The sequence below is a fragment of the Conger conger genome, chromosome 15, assembly GCF_963514075.1.
Source record: "Conger conger chromosome 15, fConCon1.1, whole genome shotgun sequence".
In the NCBI taxonomy this organism is placed as follows: domain Eukaryota; kingdom Metazoa; phylum Chordata; class Actinopteri; order Anguilliformes; family Congridae; genus Conger; species Conger conger.
Genome location: NC_083774.1, coordinates 12851923 through 12869148, shown reverse-complemented (window position 1 = coordinate 12869148; position 17226 = coordinate 12851923). Strand labels below are relative to the sequence as shown.

General features: G+C 51.3%; 1 protein-coding gene across 3 annotated transcripts in view; it reads left to right on the top strand.

The window, feature by feature from the left end:
* scaper (S-phase cyclin A-associated protein in the ER) overlaps positions 1-17226 on the top strand; it is a 102048-nt gene that overhangs the window by 16159 nt on the left and 68663 nt on the right. For 2 of the 3 annotated variants that reach the window (XM_061222574.1, XM_061222575.1), the window contains exons 4-13: positions 1012-1209; positions 6310-6410; positions 6860-6976; positions 9002-9129; positions 9852-10093; positions 15119-15286; positions 15420-15486; positions 15630-15747; positions 16308-16419; positions 16728-16868. In XM_061222574.1, the coding sequence (XP_061078558.1) occupies positions 1012-1209; positions 6310-6410; positions 6860-6976; positions 9002-9129; positions 9852-10093; positions 15119-15286; positions 15420-15486; positions 15630-15747; positions 16308-16419; positions 16728-16868 (1392 nt within the window). Of the gene's footprint in view, positions 1-1011; positions 1210-6309; positions 6411-6859; positions 6977-9001; positions 9130-9851; positions 10094-11143; positions 11417-15118; positions 15287-15419; positions 15487-15629; positions 15748-16307; positions 16420-16727; positions 16869-17226 lie in introns of all 3 variants that reach the window. The other variant, XM_061222573.1, reaches the window with a different exon arrangement.

Genomic DNA, 17226 nt, shown 5'->3' with positions numbered 1-17226 from the left:
CCCTCTTCTTCCATTCCGTGCTCAGGCGTTCGTGCTCAGGCGTTCGTGTGAGAGTCCCGGCTCTAACTGGATAATGGGTTCACCCGCTCAGACAGAAACACCGGCGTTATTCCCGGCTACACGCCGACACTCATCGCCAGCGCGCTGCCTGAAACCAGTCCAGGGACTGAAACATACCAGCATACTGGAAATACCCTTTGCCAAAAATGCAAAAACATGGAAAGGAGTCTAAGCATAGGTCCCAAAACAAAATATCAAGGCACTCCGTGTGCAGGTGGAAAAATATAAAAAGCCTTTATTGAAGTGGCTACATAATTGAAACGCGTATCGATCTAGAGCTGGTCTTCGTCAGGGTCAGTCCAGGGGCTTTTAAGCCTCGCCAACCCTAGCACTGCCTTCCAAGAGTTTTGGTGGTTTAAAACGAGAGATGGTAAATACTAAACTTTAAAAAAAGCTTGCTAGATTTACTTTAAAACCGATGAGACATTTCCAGGATTCATATTCTGTTGGAAAAGCATCAGCCTTTTCACCTGGTGTGACCTTTTGCCCTTTGCATGCTGATGGCTGGCATTGAACGTTTATCGGTTTGCCTGTTTTCCCTGACCCTGCGCCCTGATGCATCCTGTGTAGTGTAGTTTCTAACTGTGATCTCTACCCTGAAGCACAATGTGCCTTTGTCCTGAAAACTGCAACTCTCTCTGCTCTTGACAAAGGCGCATATAAAAGGCTCTTTTTATAAAATGAAATCTAGACGTTACATTTTTAAGCCCATTTAAACAGCACACACTACTGTCTGGATTAGGGTTTACAGTGAAACTGGATAACTGAAACCCTTATATGTACATTTAGAGGTTCGCCACACAACATTAATCTGTGAATTACTGGTCGCACATGTAATCTTTTGAAATTTAAAGAGTTGCTATGTTGGGTAACTGGACACAGTTCGGGCACTGTTTGGGGCCCAGTTGCCCTCGCTGAGCCTGTCCTCATGCTGTATTTGTCTGTGGGCAGAATGCGGGCCTGGACAGTAAGAGTGCAGCCGGGGCCTTGCTTGATAAGAACACTGAGAAGAGCCCCACCAAGGCCAGGCAGCCCCGCAAGGTGGACCTGAGGGCGCGATACTGGGCCTTCCTCTTCGACAACCTGCGGCGCGCCGTGGACGAGATCTACGTCACCTGCGAGTCGGACCAGAGCGTGGTGGAATGCAAGGTACGACCTCACCTGGGGACGACCAACCAACCCTTTGTTACTGCACCCCCTCCCTGCCAAACCTGACCCTGCCCCCACCCTCGTCACAAGACCTGCTATACTCCCAGAAACCTCAGCTCTGAGGTTGTGGCAGAGTAATGTAACTTCATTGGGGTGGGAGAACATATGACTTGCATATGTACATATGTATTACAATGACATTCACTGACAAATGGAAGTATGTTTTCCAGAACAATGCAGTATGTTGTCCAGAACAGCAGATGGCGCCGTTGAGAATTTCTAATCTTGTGTAGTTCCATGCCCCCTCCACACACACACATTCTTGTTGTTTTCTGGTTTGTGTCAGAGGGGGCTTTGAAGGAGTCCCGGTGAGAGAGTTACCACCAGGCGCTCCCCAGCCTTCCAGGGGGGGAGGTGGGTTAGGGTTAGGATTGATGACAGCGTGTAAACAGTGTGTGTGAGAGCTGGGAAGGGGGGTGGGGGTGGCGGTGCTGAAAGAGCTGAGGGGGGAGGGCCTGTTTGCGGCTGAGGATGGTCGCCGTACAGGGGGTGTAAGGGCTTCAGCAGTTTGTCATTAGTTTATCTTCCTGTGGTGAGCTGACCTGCTCTCCACGCTGCCGTGAGATGACAGTGGTGGCCCCAGGTCCCAGGCTGAGTGCTTTCACAATGAGTCGAATTCATCTGGACTGCTACAGCTCTGCAGTAGAGCTAGGTCTGAGACAGGTGTGGGGCTGTGTGTGTGTGTGTGTGTGTGTGTGTGTGTGTGTGTGTGTGTGTGTATACACTTGTGCATGCTTGTGTGTGTGGGTCTCATTTGTGTATGTATATGTGTGTGTGCATGCATGTGTGTGTGCCAGTCTGGCTCGGGCAGTGTGTATGGGTATTGATCGACGTGTCTTGCTGTATAAAGCAGAGAGTGGCCCTGTTGGCAGCTTGCGGTCAGACGTACAGACATCAGGGCCGTGTAAGTGGATAAGCCCCCTCATCCCCTGCCGTGCATGAGCTGTGCCTCAGGCAGTCTCCCCCAGGCTAATGGTGCTTCAGTCTCCCATCCTGACCGCAAACATGTACATACACACACACACACACACACACACACGCACACAAGACCTCAACTCATACTCGCACGCACACATGCACTCGTGCACATACACACACACACAGACATGAGACCCACGGACACACACACACACACACACACACAAACACACACAATGAGATGGAGGCCCACACCGCCTCCACTTGCTCCACCAGCAGACAGAAGATTCCAGAGGTGTCCTGTGTGAACACAACAACATCAGTACAGTGTCCACTGCAGATCTGAGCCTGGCCGTCTTTAGTGCTTCGGCGGGGAGTGGTGATTCATGGCTCACCCCGGCCTTATCCTGTTTGATTATATGGAGAAGGCGCTCTCCGTTCGCTTCGTTATTAAGTGTCTGATATGAGCTTGGGGCGGGGGGCTGTTTGCCGTTTCCACAGAAACCGGAGGCAATCTGTCAAAACAAGTGCTCTATTTGCTTGGACCCATTTGCCTTCTTTAAGCTGTGGAATTGTGCCGAGGAGGCTGATGTATGGTTTTATTTTAATAACACAGAAACCTCTTTAACCCCCAGCCCAAAGACCTAATTAGTCCTTATCGCCCTCCCCCAACCCCCCCGAGCTCTGATTTATCACATCTCGTGCTTCTGCGTTCAGCCTTTTCCCATTGGTCTACACTCAGGTGTTCGAAAATAACCAGTCTGCAGAAGGAAAAACCTGACGAGTGTTGAAATACTGTAAAACACTGCAGATCTTTCATTTTATTTATCTTTACTGTATTAGATGCAGTATGTACGATATATTCGTAATTACAGTCCTGAGTAAAGGAGCTTGTGATGAGGTTGAATCGGGTCATTTTGTTTTGGGCCAAGCAATGACGGATTTAGCTGTATATCTGATGCAGATAATCTAGTTGCCATCATAAATATCAAAGGCGTCTGAGAAGGGGCTGATTCTGAGTGGTCATTTTTTCTGTGGCTGTGTGGTTTTGCACTGAAACGAAAGTGGTGGTCTTTTGAGACCTTCCCTATAGGATGCCCCTGCCCTCTACATCTGCTCAAGGCCTCTGTTGGTGTCCCTGCCCTGCTGGCTGTCTGTTCAATGCCTCTTGTTTTTTCTGTAGCTGTTAGTGTCAGACGTGTGGACATGCCGCACCTGCACAGCCGTTAGCTAAGCGCTAGCAAACGGGTGGGCAAGCAGCCCCCCGAAAAGTGCCTTTAACTGGTTCTGCTACACGTGGTGCTCCCCCGCCCCCCGCCAGCCGACTCGTCCATTAGGTGAAAGCTCTGCCGAGCCAGTGCTGATTACCACTCCCTTCTGGGCTCTAATAGATTTCATGCATGTTGCGTCCACAGGGGGACCAGCTCTGGATCCGTCGGTGTTCCCACAGGGATTTGCATTAAGGAAATCACTGGAACTGTTCCGCCCCCTGCCCACCTCCTCTTACAATTACTGTGTGTGATGGAGAACAATGGTGGTGTGGGTGTTGTGGACTATAGTCAACACAGTGACCTGGTTGTAAATAAAAACATTAACGCTAATGGCCACGGTGCATGAGTGTGGCATATCCCTTGGATTTGAGGTTTTGTTTTGTAAAGTGCAGGTTAAGCTTGGGTAATGGCTGTGATGATGGTGTATGGAGTAACCGTGTTCCCTCCGTCCTGGACATGTGTGTGTGTGTATCTGGACTGTGTGTGTGCTTGTTGTTCTGTGTGTGTGCATGCATGTGTGTGTTTGTATGTAATAAATAGTTCTGCCTCTTGGTTGTTGGTCTTCAGCACCTCGTCAGTTGGGTGAATATTTCTGTGTCTCAAGGCTGGTGCACACACTGGAGAGGTGTTGGAGACGGTGCGTTGCCGGGGCGAGCGGGGCTCTGGGGTCGGTGTTGCCGGGGCTCTGGGGTCGGTGTTGCCGGGGCTCTGGGGTCGGTGTTGCCGGGGCTCTGGGGTCGGTGTTGCCGGGGCGAGCGGGGCTCTGGGGTCAGTGAGTGGGGCTCTGGGGTCGGTGTTGCCGGGGCTCTGGGGTCGGTGTTGCCGGGGCTCTGGGGTCGGTGTTGCCGGGGTGAGCGAGGCTCTGGGGTCAGTGAGCGGGGCTCTGGGGTCGGTGTTGCCGGGGCTCTGGGGTCGGTGTTGCCGGGGTGAGCGAGGCTCTGGGGTCAGTGAGCGGGGCTCTGGGGTCGGTGTTGCCGGGGCGAGCGGGGCTCTGGGGTGTGTGTTGCCGGGGCGAGCGTGGCTCTGGGGTGTGTGTTGCCGGGGGCGAGCAGGGGGTCTGTATTGACGCGCACCTCTCCCCGCGGGCCCCGCTACGCTGGATTGTGTGTCGGCGGGACCAAGGGACGGCGCCGCTCATCCTGCTCTACGCGCCGGCGACCAGAGTTCATCGCCGGCCAATCAAATTCATCGCAACCAATTGCAAAGCTAATTGGTCATTTTAGCAGCACCTGGAGGTTTGCCGAGGCCGGGGCGCGGCTCTCTCTGAGGGACCTCTGTTCCCCCGAAACCGTGGACCGTCCCGCTTCGGAGGAGCGGCCTTTGTGAGGGAGGCGGCGGGCGCCCTGTTCGCGGTCCCCTGTCGGCAGCGCGGGGTTCAGGTTTCGGTCGGGGACGGGTGAAGGCCCTGCCAGGGGCCCGTAGCATTCTCCTCAAACAGGGCCCATTAGTCAGGAGGCCAGTCCTATTGTCCACACTCGCTCCTGCCGTTCCCTATAGGGCGTGAGTGGGCGCCAAACTGGCTCTCTCAGTCTGCCAAGCTGACCACAGCCTCAGACAATACAGGCCTGTAGGGAGCATGCACAAGTACATTCTGTGCTCTTATTATAGATACAGATAGGCCCAGGCTGTGTCTGAATCAGAGCCCTATCTACCAAGCCCTGTGTGGTTTTTACTGCATGCTCTTTAATGTGTGTGTGTATGTGTGTGCGTGGGTTTGACATGCAGTATACAACAAATATCCTTTTCAAAAGGGTTTTCTGTACTCTGAAAATGTCGTAAGACATCCCTCCCTTGCTTGTTGGAGGATACGGTTAGGGAAGCTGTGCCTTTTAAAGCTCATTATATTTATGGGAACAAAATGTTTGCTGACTTCTTGAAAGTATGCTCCAAATGAAAACCCGGAAATTAGTATTTTAAGTGCTCTACGTTGAGAGAATTTTCTCATCCAGGGTACTCAACAAGCACACACCGTAGTCTGGAAGGATCCTGATTTTGATGCTGCCCATGAGGTCACCTCATCAGTTATTATTTGTGACTTAACCTACTTGGCCGTGAGGTATTTTTGATTATTTCAGTGCCTGGTGGTGGTGTGTGTGGGGGTTTTGTAGCTACTTGGCTCACACTCTGGAGCGTGCAGTGTGTAGTTTTTCATTTTTGAAGGGGAGTGTGTGTGTGTGGAGCAGGGAACGAGGGCGAAAGGTTGGCAAAACTCTCTGGTCTCTCTGGCCGCCAACCGAAGCGACCTTAACTCCCCTCGGCCAAGCCACAGGGCCGGGGCTGGGATTATCTCCCCCGATCCAAACACTCCTGCCCCCACCATTAAGGTCAACTGCATATCCTCGTGTCTACTGTTGGAAGGTGAAGGAAGGTTGGAGTGACGAGGAGAGGGCTTGGCTTTTAGTCAGGAATGCAGGCCAGGCTGTACCTGGGCTGGGCCAAGCCTGGCTGGGCATTGGTTCCAGATACGTTATCTTCAGCGGGTTGGCTCTATTAGGTCAGAGGGTACCTGTAGCGTAGTGGTTAAGGTAAATGACTGGGAAACACAAGGTCGGTGGTTCGAATCCCAGTGTAGCCACAATAAGATCCGCACAGCCGTTGGGCCCTTGAGCAAGGCCCTTAACCCTGCATTGCTCCAGGGGAGGATTGTCTCCTGCTTAGTCTGGTCAACTGTACGTCGCTCTGGATAAGAGCGTCTGCCAAATGCCAATAATGTAATGTAATGTAATGTACCTGGGCTTTTCCGCGTCCTCTCTCCCGACCCGCGACAAAGGGGTGATGGGGGTTACCGGGCACCACAACAGGATACCCCTCGGGGTCTCGGATCTTCTCAAACCTTCCCATTTCGTCTCAGGAGGTCCTGATGATGCTGGATAACTATGTCCGGGACTTCAAGGCGCTGATCGACTGGATCCAGCTGCAGGAGAAGCTGGAGAAAACTGACGCCCAAAACAGGTGAGCGTGTGTCAGGTCTGACTCGGGGCCAGAGGAACCCGGTCAAAATTCCACCCCCGGTCAATGGGGAAAGCTGTGAAACGATGTGACCCAGCAGTGTATTGGCTTCTCTTTAACTTCCTAAGCAGTACAACCTTGAATTGATTTAGACATTAAAGCAGAGCTTTTAAGGCTTCCCCTCCCATTATAGCCCCAGTAAAGTCTGTGGTGATTGAACTGCAAGGGCCATATGTGTATTCTGTTTCCTTTCCCATAAGATAAGAAGACCTTGACATTTGCATACATTTTATTTATGCATAGGATATACTTTAACAGTTTAATTTAACAGTTTTTGACAGCCAGAGAGACTGTCACAGCTGGTGGTGCTGACCCAATAATCAAACTCATATCCTGCGGCATTAAATTGAATGAAATTTGATTTGATGTGTTGTTCTTTTTCATAATTTCAGACCCACCTCTCTGGCCTGGGAGGTGCGAAAGATGTCCCCAGGACGTCATGTGATGCCCAGCCCCTCAGCCGACAGAATCATCCCCTCGCCAAGCGCAAGGAAGTCCCTCAATTTTGGGTAAGGCCCTCTAAACCCCCGCCCTGTGACCTGTGCAGTCCCTCCTGCATCAGCTCATTCAGAGGTTCTGCTCATAGACCAAGTATTTTCTTCATATCGTGCAGCCCTGCTCTATAGCCTGTGCTTTACAGCACAACTTTCTCAGGTTCTTAGCCCTGCATTGAACCATTAACTCCATTTTCAGCTTGTGGCCTGTAGCTCATTACTGCTGATGCAAGCGAGGGGGAACGGACATAACCACAAACCAGATTACAGGCACGTCGACAAAACCCTTTAAAGAAATCCTGTGGAAGCGAGATGCCAAGGCCTTAATCCGCTGTGCTTTCCTGTTAGAATCCGCTCAGCCGACGGCTAAAGCAGGAATCGATGCCCGAGAGAAAAAGCATTTGTTTAATGTGATTTCCAGGGATCCTCTGCCCTGTATGCGAGTGGAAACGGTGTGAGACTCAGATAAAAGCATGCTTACAGACTGCTGAAGCATCGGCTCAATATGTACATTACTCTGTAATCCGACACGGCAGGAAGTAGATATTGATTATCCTGGGGCACCGCTCTCCGACATAACCGCTCGCTCTCTTTCTGATTGGCCGAAGCTCAGGGCTTTGCCGTGGCCGGCAGGGCCGTTGCAGACATGACCTGTCTGAGGCTCCGGCGTCTGGTCAAGTGAGACACGCCAGGCCTGGCAATTTGGCTGGTGTGCAAAACGTGTTTTGGCTGGTGTGCACCTGTCATTTTTGCAGTGCCACACAACATTACATTATAGTTATTTAGCTGACACTTTTATCCAAAGCGACTTGCAGTTGATTAGACTAAGCAAAGGACAATCCCCCCTGGAGCAATGCGGGATTAAGGGCCTTGCTCAAGGGCCCAACAGCTGCATGGATCTTATTCTGGCGACACATTGAACCACCAACCTTCCGCATCCCAGTCACGTACCTTAGCCACTAGGCTGCAGGCTGCCCCCCCCCCCCCAAAAAAATATTCATAGCAAGTAAACATTTTCTGCTTCTTGCCTATCAATTACAATTATTCTCGAAACATTTCTATAGAAATGATTTCCCACACTGAAAGATTTACTGTGAGCCACTCACGTGTGTGAAAAGGTTTTAAATGAACACCAACCCCCTGAGCCCTCCGGGGAATGCAGTAGTGGCATGTCTCTTCTCTCCCATGACATTAGATTCACAGCTCTGTTGTGGCGAGCCCAGCGATGGTGTCTTCATCCAGGTCGATCGGGCTGCATTCCCCATGTGGTGGTCAGTGCTTGGGCAGCTAGCTGTGATGTCCACCGTCTGGCAATAGCAGGAGCCGCGTTTCTTCAGGCCCCGTTTTAGCATGGCGGCATTGTAGCGTCTGGTATCAGTCCTCAGGCGGTCGAGTGTTATCCACTGGTTTCGGGCAGGTCTTACCCCCGGACGTCTGCAGGGTTACTTATGAAGTCTTGACAGTTCTTCAGATGTCCGCCGGTCTTTCCGTCTGGTCTGGAGCCAGGCCTCGTGGGCATGTCTGCCGGTGCTGTGCGTGCTCATGGGTATGGGGAGCGAAGGGGTGTCGGGATTCAAGGTGTAGTCAGCCTTGTGGTGGAGGTGGTCTTCACTCAGCTGTGGCTTTCGGGAGAGGGCCAACGTTGGCTGCTTTGGGAGGGGCGATACCAACAAGTACGAGCAGTTTGCTTGCCAGGGATGCTCACAGGCACCGAGGGTGCTGTCGAGTGCCATGAGCAGCTTTTTGGCATGGGGACTACAACACCAGACCAGACCAGAGCAGAGTGCTCAGTGGCAGAAGAAGACAGCGTCTATGTGGCCTCTCCTACAAGTAGCTCACAGGCAAAACGAATGCCTTCACTACGTCTACAGACCACAAAAACAAGACCAAGGCAGATGCTGGTGGGGCTGCTAGTGCTCTGTCATGGCAGTGAGAGAGGCCTGCGATCGGAGTGGAGTAATGGGTGTGCTTTATTGTTTAAACTGGGTGCTATTGCTGTGAGCCTCTGAAGGGCCTTCATTGCTCCCCGTTCTTCTTCAGGGGCCACCCTCCCACGCTGGCTGTAGCCCGTCTCACCCACTCGGGCCCCAGCTGGGCTGACCGGGTCAAGTCCTCCCAGCCCCTCCCCATCTCCAGCCAGGGCCCTCCCTGTCCTCGAGAGAAATTGGGTGAGTGAGTGTCTGTGCCTCGCGGACCGTCCGCCCCTGCCCGTTAGACAGGCTTCATTTCGCTTGGCATATATCAGAATGATAATGATAAAAAATAACATGTTTGTACAGGGCCTCCTTCCACCCTGGCCACTTCACACAGCAAATGGTGGCAGCATGCAGGAAGACATTAATTGCATGGTCACAATGTCCATCATGCCTCAGAAACTTGCACCCAACAGTAGACATGATGTTACAATGGTGTACAACGTCTACACTTTACTAGAATGCACGGCATTTCAATTGGTTATATTCCCAAGGAACACTTTTTCTCAGGAGTGAACATTGGTGGGATTCCTTTTCGGTCTGCTGCCTTCCCTTAACACCAATTAAGCAATTAACAATACCGACAATGTCTGTGGCATGGTTTTGTAGGTAGGTTATAGTCCTATTGACTGTAAGCTCATGAGTGTTTCTGTCATGCTTACAAAGCACATTTTGTGCTTATCAGGGCAAACTGTATGATGGGTGTTGTATTGCAGTGTCTAATAGGAGGTGTCAGATAGCGTACAAATAATTACCATTGGTAATATCAGCAAGAAACGTACATCCACCTTCCATGCCGCTTGTTGCTATCGTTACATTATATTATAGTCACATTTTTATATGGAGTCGTATGACTTATTCACTACCCAAAGTCGCTGGTAGTGTGCCTTGTGAAATTTTTTCCCCCCGTCCCTCAGGTAAGAAGGATGCGGAGGGGTGGGAGACGGTCCAGAGGGGGCGGCCCTCGCGCCCACGCTCCGCTGCCATGGTGGCCAAGGTGAGCCCCGTCCGGGCCCACGTGACCCCCAAAGACGACAGCGACAAGGAGAACCGCCAGCTCCAGGGCCCTGCCCCCCTGCCCTCCACCGACGCCACCCCGCCGGAGGGGGACAAGCCAGCCCAGCCCGCCCCCCTGGAGGACAAGGGTGACATCATCGAGGTACAGAGCGTGCTCCTGAGCGCTGACATCACCCCGGGGGGAGTGAGGGGGGGGCGCCGGGGGCGATGAATTATTCACGTGGAAACGTACAGCAATACGAGACCCCTTTATCGGTATCTGTGTTTTTGTTTTGGGGCTTCGCATGATTCATAGATACGCTCTGCAGACACGGGAATATCAGATTCTTGCGATTGATTGGACGTGCGTCATGTGATTTTTCAAGAGGCGCATACCGCCGAGGTCTGACAGAGCCTATGAACATGCCAACATGTATGCGTTTAGAAAAAACCTGACGGTGTGCAGTGCACCATTGCTTAATGAGCTCTTGTGTTTGACTCATAACTCAGGTAAAGTATACTGTTCCCATGGTTTATCTTTAGTGTGCTTTCCTTTAAAGGAGGAACATGGTGGTTGGTCACACTTTCTAGGTTTTTATATGCAATTTGCCCACAAGAGCATTGAAGAAACACGATGAAAGTGTTAAATATGTCCGTTCTTTAGTCTTTGAGAAGTAAGCGTTTTAAATGTATTGTCCTATTTTCAACCGGTTCAGAACGTTCTCCTAGTATTGCGTCACACCACGATAACCACACCCCTTATCCCTCCCCTATAACTTGTGATCCACAGTTTGCACCGCTGGCCTACAGGAAAGTCAGGGCACGTTATAGCTAATTGACAGTTCTTGTTACCACGCCCAGACAGTTTTATAGTTGGAAATTTAGGCTTAGAAAATAAGTTTTAAGATGCATTCAAATTACTGAAAAAAAAATATATTATGTACATTTGTTTACCAAAAGACAACTGCCTAGTGTCACATTCAACCACCATGTTACTCCTTTAAATCCAGTTGTATGTGGGGTATTATGACTATACATCCTGCATGTTTCTATGGTGATGGTGTCTTTGATTGTGTCCCCACTCGTGCTCTATTGTGGAATGCTGTTGTTGTTGTCGTTGTTGTGTTGTTGTTGGAGGGCGGACTCAGCCAGAAAAGGGGACAGACTCAACATGAGGTCGTGCAGGGTTTAATTTGGGATTGTGTTGGTACAGCCTCCGGCCGACGGCACACAGGATTTGGGGCCGCCCACGGGCGCGCCCGTCGAGGACCCGCCTGCCCCGCCCCCTTCCACGTCCACGCCCCCGGCCACACCCCCGCCCCCAGACCCAAATGGCGTGGACGCTGCGTGTCCTAAGCAGGGCGAGGGGGAGGGGGAGGGGTACGCAGAGGGCCAGACGCTCGTCCCTGCAGAGTCTGTCCCGGGACAGACCCCCGCAGCAGCCCTGAAACCGGAGAGTGCGCTGGACCCCACTGAGCTTTCCACCGTGAGTGATGAGTGACAGAGGGGTGGGGGGGGGTGGGGGATGGGGGTAGGAGGGTGGTCTCGACCCCTAAACCGAGTCGATACAGAAACTCATACTAACCCCACTTCATTGACCGAGAATGACAGGCAGACTTTGTGTGTGTGTGTGTGTATGTATGTGTGTGTGTGCGTGCACGCACGTGTGCGCTTGCAGGTGTGTGTGTGTGTGTGTTTGAGCACGTGTGCACTTGCAGGTGTGTGTGTGCGTGTGTGTGCGTGTGTGTGCGTGTGTGTGCGTGTGTGTGCGTGTGTGCGCGTGTGTGTGTGTGTGTGTGTGTGCGTGTGTGTGGAGCTAGTGTTGGGCAGTGGGCCCTGTGCGTTCGGTGTTGAGGCGGCGTGTGGTCAGATGACAGGTTGATGGCGACCCCCCTCGGGGTCACCCCTGGGGGAGCGTGTGTTCCGGTGGCTTTGACGCCGGCCCGCGGTCGGCTCCGTGCAGGCCCGTGAGGCCCTGCTCGGGTTTCGGGTTTCTGGTGTGAGGCCCTGTGGATCGATGGCTCCGCTGGGGATGGGGGGCAGGGGAGGGGGGCCCTGCCTGCTCTGACTTGGTCATCACTCCCACACAGTCACAACAACAGCCCCCCCCCCTCCCGAATCCCCCAAATCTCCCAAATCCCACCTGCTCCCGCTCATTACCGATAACATTTGAGGGTCCTGGGGCGGGGGATCGGGGACGTGGCAGCGGTGTGAGGCTCGAATGTACTGTACTGCCGCTTCCAGTTACCTCTGTTTAAGGAGCTGTCAAGGACGTGAAGCCTACTTTTCCTAAACACTGTGAAATGAGTGATTGGCTGCTCACCCGATGGTTTTCTGTGTGGGGCACTGTTAAATCAGAACTATCACCTCTTTCAACTTTCACCAAATTGAATAGTCTAAATGCCGTACACTACTGTTCTAAAGTTCGGAATCAAGGAGAAATTGTTCAGTTGCACCAAGGAAGCATTAAAAAAATACAGTCAAGACATTGATAATGTTTCACACTGCTGAAATGTTCTATTCTTCAGACTTTCGGTTCATCAATGGAACAACAGCGACAACAGTTGTGCTGACTTTAGCCATTCTGTTTTTAAAGATATTCAGTAGAAGTTTCACTGCACGCTTCCTGTTGCTATGGGTACGATTGGCTTGTAGGGCGTCTCTCACGGACCGGCTATTACCAAGCTGTTTGCCATTATCAAGCTCGATAGGATTCAGATCTGGCAATTGTGCTGGCCAATCTATCAGAGACCGTACTCCTTATACCTGTGGTTGGGATCATTGTCCTGCTTCATGATGTAATTGGGACCGCTCAAGCATTGAACACATGGGATGAATGGTGTTGTAAAATGGCGTGATAACCTTGCAGGTCCAGTATGCCTTGCACTCTGTGTAAATCTCCCACCTTTCTAGCACCAAAGCAGCCACATACCACTGCATTTCCTCAACCATGCTTGACAGATGGAGTTGAGCAGTCCTCCAAATCCTTTCTGTTGCTCTTCGTCTCATACATCATCTTCTCTTTGATCCCAACGGTTGAAACTATGCTTAATTGATCCATAATTTCAATCCCTTACTGTCCCATCTTTGTGTTCTTTTGCCCATTTTAACCCTTTCTTCTTGTTTGACAGTTTCCAAGGTGACTTTTTCTTTGAAAACTATAAGGCCAGCATCTTCGTCGCCTCTTCACTGTCGCGGATGAATCTGATGGCGGGAACTATTCAATGAGGACCGAGGTGTCTTTCTGAGACTAGAGACTCTCAAACTGATGTACTTGTACTTGTATTTTTTACACTAATTCAATGCTACCTTGGTGAATAGAACTATCAATTTCTCTCAGAAACATAAACATTTCTCAGTAATTCACAACTTTTGAATGGTAGCGTATGTTGAGGCTTCCCCCACAATAGGGACCGAATATATTCCAGTAGTTGTTGGAATGTTTTTGCGGTTACCATAAGTACCATTTTTCCTGCGGTTGCTGTGTAGCTGCGCAGGTAACCCAAACTGTCTGGCTCTCTTGTTTTGTCGTATCTGATGCTAACTTTGTGACTGTTGGTTTGAGAAACCCAATTATAATGTGAACCAGAAAACATGGACTTAAAAATACACTCCTCTGATAACCTTCCGTCACGGTGATGTGTTCCCACCCCGGCGACCAGCCATAGACAGCTCCTCCTACAGTTTTTTTTTGCTATTGTTTTGATGTTTTTAATTGGGCAATTTGAAGTGGACAAGACGGCCTTGTAACCAAGGAAGGACCGGTCTTCTCCCAGGCTCCCCGCAGTGAGGCCTCAGGCCTGCGTCAAGCTGAGGGTCCAGCGTGGACCAGCAGTGAACCTGCCTGCCCGCCCGTCCATGTTTCTAGCTCTCCTCTCTGACGGCATTTCCACTACGGTGTTTTGTTCACAGTTTCCCCACTGCGGGGTTAATTGGGGGTGACCCCTGTGGCTGCTATCACCCTGTACCTTGACAGCACTGGGACCCGTCACGCTAAAATAATGAGATAGGTGGGCTTGTATAACCGCATGGAGGAGCCTTATCCAAGCTCCCATCGGACTTTGATTAGAATAGGCTCTGGGTGGCTCCTAGGAGCTCCTCATGAAAGATAGGACAGGCACGTTGATGAGAGGAAGCGTATCTCTCTCTCTCGATCTCTCTCTGCCTCTTCCTCCTCATCGTCCATTCTCGTTTGTTGAATTATAGCACTCCCGAGTGCCACTCTTTTTGTTCCGGAGAAATCTAGCGCCTTCGTGGAAGAGGACCTTACCATGGAGGCAGCGGTTCGCTCGAGGAAACCAAACCGTTTGTTCTCGGTCCTGATGTGACATGCTACGCCCCTCCCCCTTCGTGGCATCACTGGGTTGCTTGTCCTTGAATGCCCCCCCCCCGCACACCTCTTCTCCATCCCTCCATCCTCCCTGTGACTCTATCTGCATGCCCTCTCGCTTGTGTACTTGTGACTGGACAGTGCTTGTGTTTGTGGGTTGATTGTAAGTGATGTCATTTTTCTAAATTGTTTATTCATATAATGGGCTTCATATTAACCATGAACTGTGCTTGGGATAATTTAATAACATGGACTGCAAACAGAATTAGCAATGTCAAATAATGGTGCAAGAACACCAACACCAGCCTTGGTCTGGGGGCCATACTGTTTATGAGGGTTCCCATTACAGGACATGACATGGGAGATGGGTTGACTCTTTACAGATGTGGTCTTCAGAAGTGTATCTGTTCTTAGAAGTTGTGTATGTTATTTATGTTCCTTCGAACATCTTAAATAAGTTCAAACGTAATAAGACAGACAAACAAACAGTTGTACTTGTTTGTTGTCTTTCTGTTACCAAAACGTCTGCAAGCAATGTTTATTGTCACCCAGAATGCAGACCTGAAACGCAGGAGCAGAGTGAATTTATCAGTCTCAGCCAAATGATAAAGAGCTACTCAGGAGGGAACCACTGTAGAGTTACCCCCAGGGGAAGACTGAGAAACTATACTTAACCATGTAATTATAAAACTCATTCATCACATATACACATATACATATCACATATTCGCAGTGTGGAATGTATACAGTCCTCAGGGTCCATAGCTGTAGTCTATAAGTTTGTGCAGTCAGTGCAGGCCAGGGGGTATTTGGCGGGGCGGTAGAGCCGGGGGCCGTGACACTGTGCTCCGCTTGCAGCCGCAGTCCATGGCGGAGGTCCTGGCGAAGAAGGAGGAGCTGGCGGACAGGCTGGAGAAGGCCAACGAGGAGGCTATCGCCAGCGCCATTGCCGAGGAGGAGCAGCTGACCCGCGAGATCCAGGCCGAGAACAACGAGCTGGAGACCGACACTGAGAGCGACTTCTCTGTGAGTGTGTGAGAGTGTGAGAGCAACAAGCTGGAGACAACGACTCTCTGTGAGAGCCCCCTTCTGCTCTGTGAGTGTGAGAGAGTGAGAGAGATGGCTCGGGTTATTGACCTCTCTGTTCTGTCTCCTGTAGGCCAGCATGGGCAGTGGAGGCTGTGGGCTGAATATGGACTGGAGTGAGATGTTAGCTGACTATGATGGTGAGTGTTGTCCTCCTCTCGCTCACAACAGGCTCTGTACCTGGGGCTCAGAAGGCCACAGAGTCAGGCGGGTGTGCAGGGTGGGACAGGGGTTTGGAGGTGAGACAGACCCAGTCACAGCCATCTCTCCCTGCCTCCTGCAGCTCGCGAGCCCTGGCGACAGAGCACCTCCTGGGGAGACATCGTGGAGGAGGAGCCGGCACGCCCCCCCGGGCACGGCATCCACATGCACGAGAAGCTGTCCTCCCCATCCCGTAAGAGGTGAGGAGAGCGCGGAGAACACTCCGGAAAAGCAGGACTCGACCACCTCGGTGCGGTTCTGCCCTTTCATGAATGAACAGAGAGGTCTGCTGACTTGAGAAGTAAAGGCTGGGGGGGTGCTTCTGTTCGCTCCCTGAGGCTCCTAAAACAGGACAGCTCAACCCCTACACCGTGTGGCTTTCTTATCCCTGACTGAAAGTAAGGACAAATATGATTGTTATAGATATTGATTCGGGGGAACAAAATAAGACATTTGAGCTTAGGTGCAGTAATGTGCCCAAATGAATCCTGATCCTGCCAGTAGTTGGGAGTCCCAAGGAGCAGTGATTAAACGGCCACACCACCACCGCCCCAGGGGGATGGGTCCAGGTGATGCCGTATTGTTCAAGCCCCCTCTGGATGCATCAGGCCTTACAGCAATGACACGTTTACGGTGGTACTTTGCCATTCCAGATTTGTAAAGGAAATGTATAAAGCTATCAGGAGGGGGGGTGGAGGTGGTACAGGTGTGCTGGAAGGTGCTTGCCCTGCTGGCTGACCGTTTCCGCTGTGCTTCGCAGGACCATCGCCGAGTCCAAGAAGAAGCACGAGGAGAAGCAGCTGAAGGCCCAGCAGCTGCGGGAGAAACTGCGTGAGGAGAAGACCCACAAGCTGCAGAAGCTCCTGGAGAGGGTGAGGGAGCTCCTCAAACCCCAAGCTCGACTGCCCGCCTGAGGCTTCCACTGCAGAGAGACGATGAGCGCCGTGTCTCTGTCTCTCTCACGCCCTCTCCATCTCTCTTTCCTCTCTCCGTCTCTGTTTCTTCTCTTTTTCTTCCTGCTCCTTTCTGTTTCTACATCCTATCTTCCTTTCTCACTCCTCCGTCTCCATTCCCCTTTCCTCTCCTTACCTTTTCTCTTTTTGCTCTCCTCCATCCCACTATTCTCTCTGTCACTCACTCTCTCTCTCTCGCTCTCTCTCTCACTCTCTCTCTGCTGCAGGAGAAGGAGGTGCATAAGTGGAAGGAGGAGTTGCTGGATCAGAGGAGGAGGATGATGGAGGAACGTCTGCTCCACGCTGAGTTTAAGCGCGAGCTGCAGCTGCAGGCCATAGTGAAGAAGGCACAGGAGGAGGAGGCCAAGGTGAACACCGTCCAATCACAGTGCGAGGTCAACAGGACCGTGCCCATTGTACCCAATCAGGACCCGACTCGCATGACCAGAACTGGTCCTGATTGCTCAGACTAATGAATGTTCTGGAATATTAAAGCCTAATAGGAACCCCTGCTCTACTCTACTTTACACAGCACTGCTGGTTCCCAATATCAGGCAGGGGTAATGCATGTGTCATTCCCATTGCAATTACAGAAAAAAGTTTTATAATCGTGAATCTTAGATTGAGGTGAGTTTATTATTCTTTTATTACTTAACCTCCTAAGACCTGGCGTACACATGCGTGGACTCCACATTTTGGGCTGTACAACTATAATACTTAATTCTT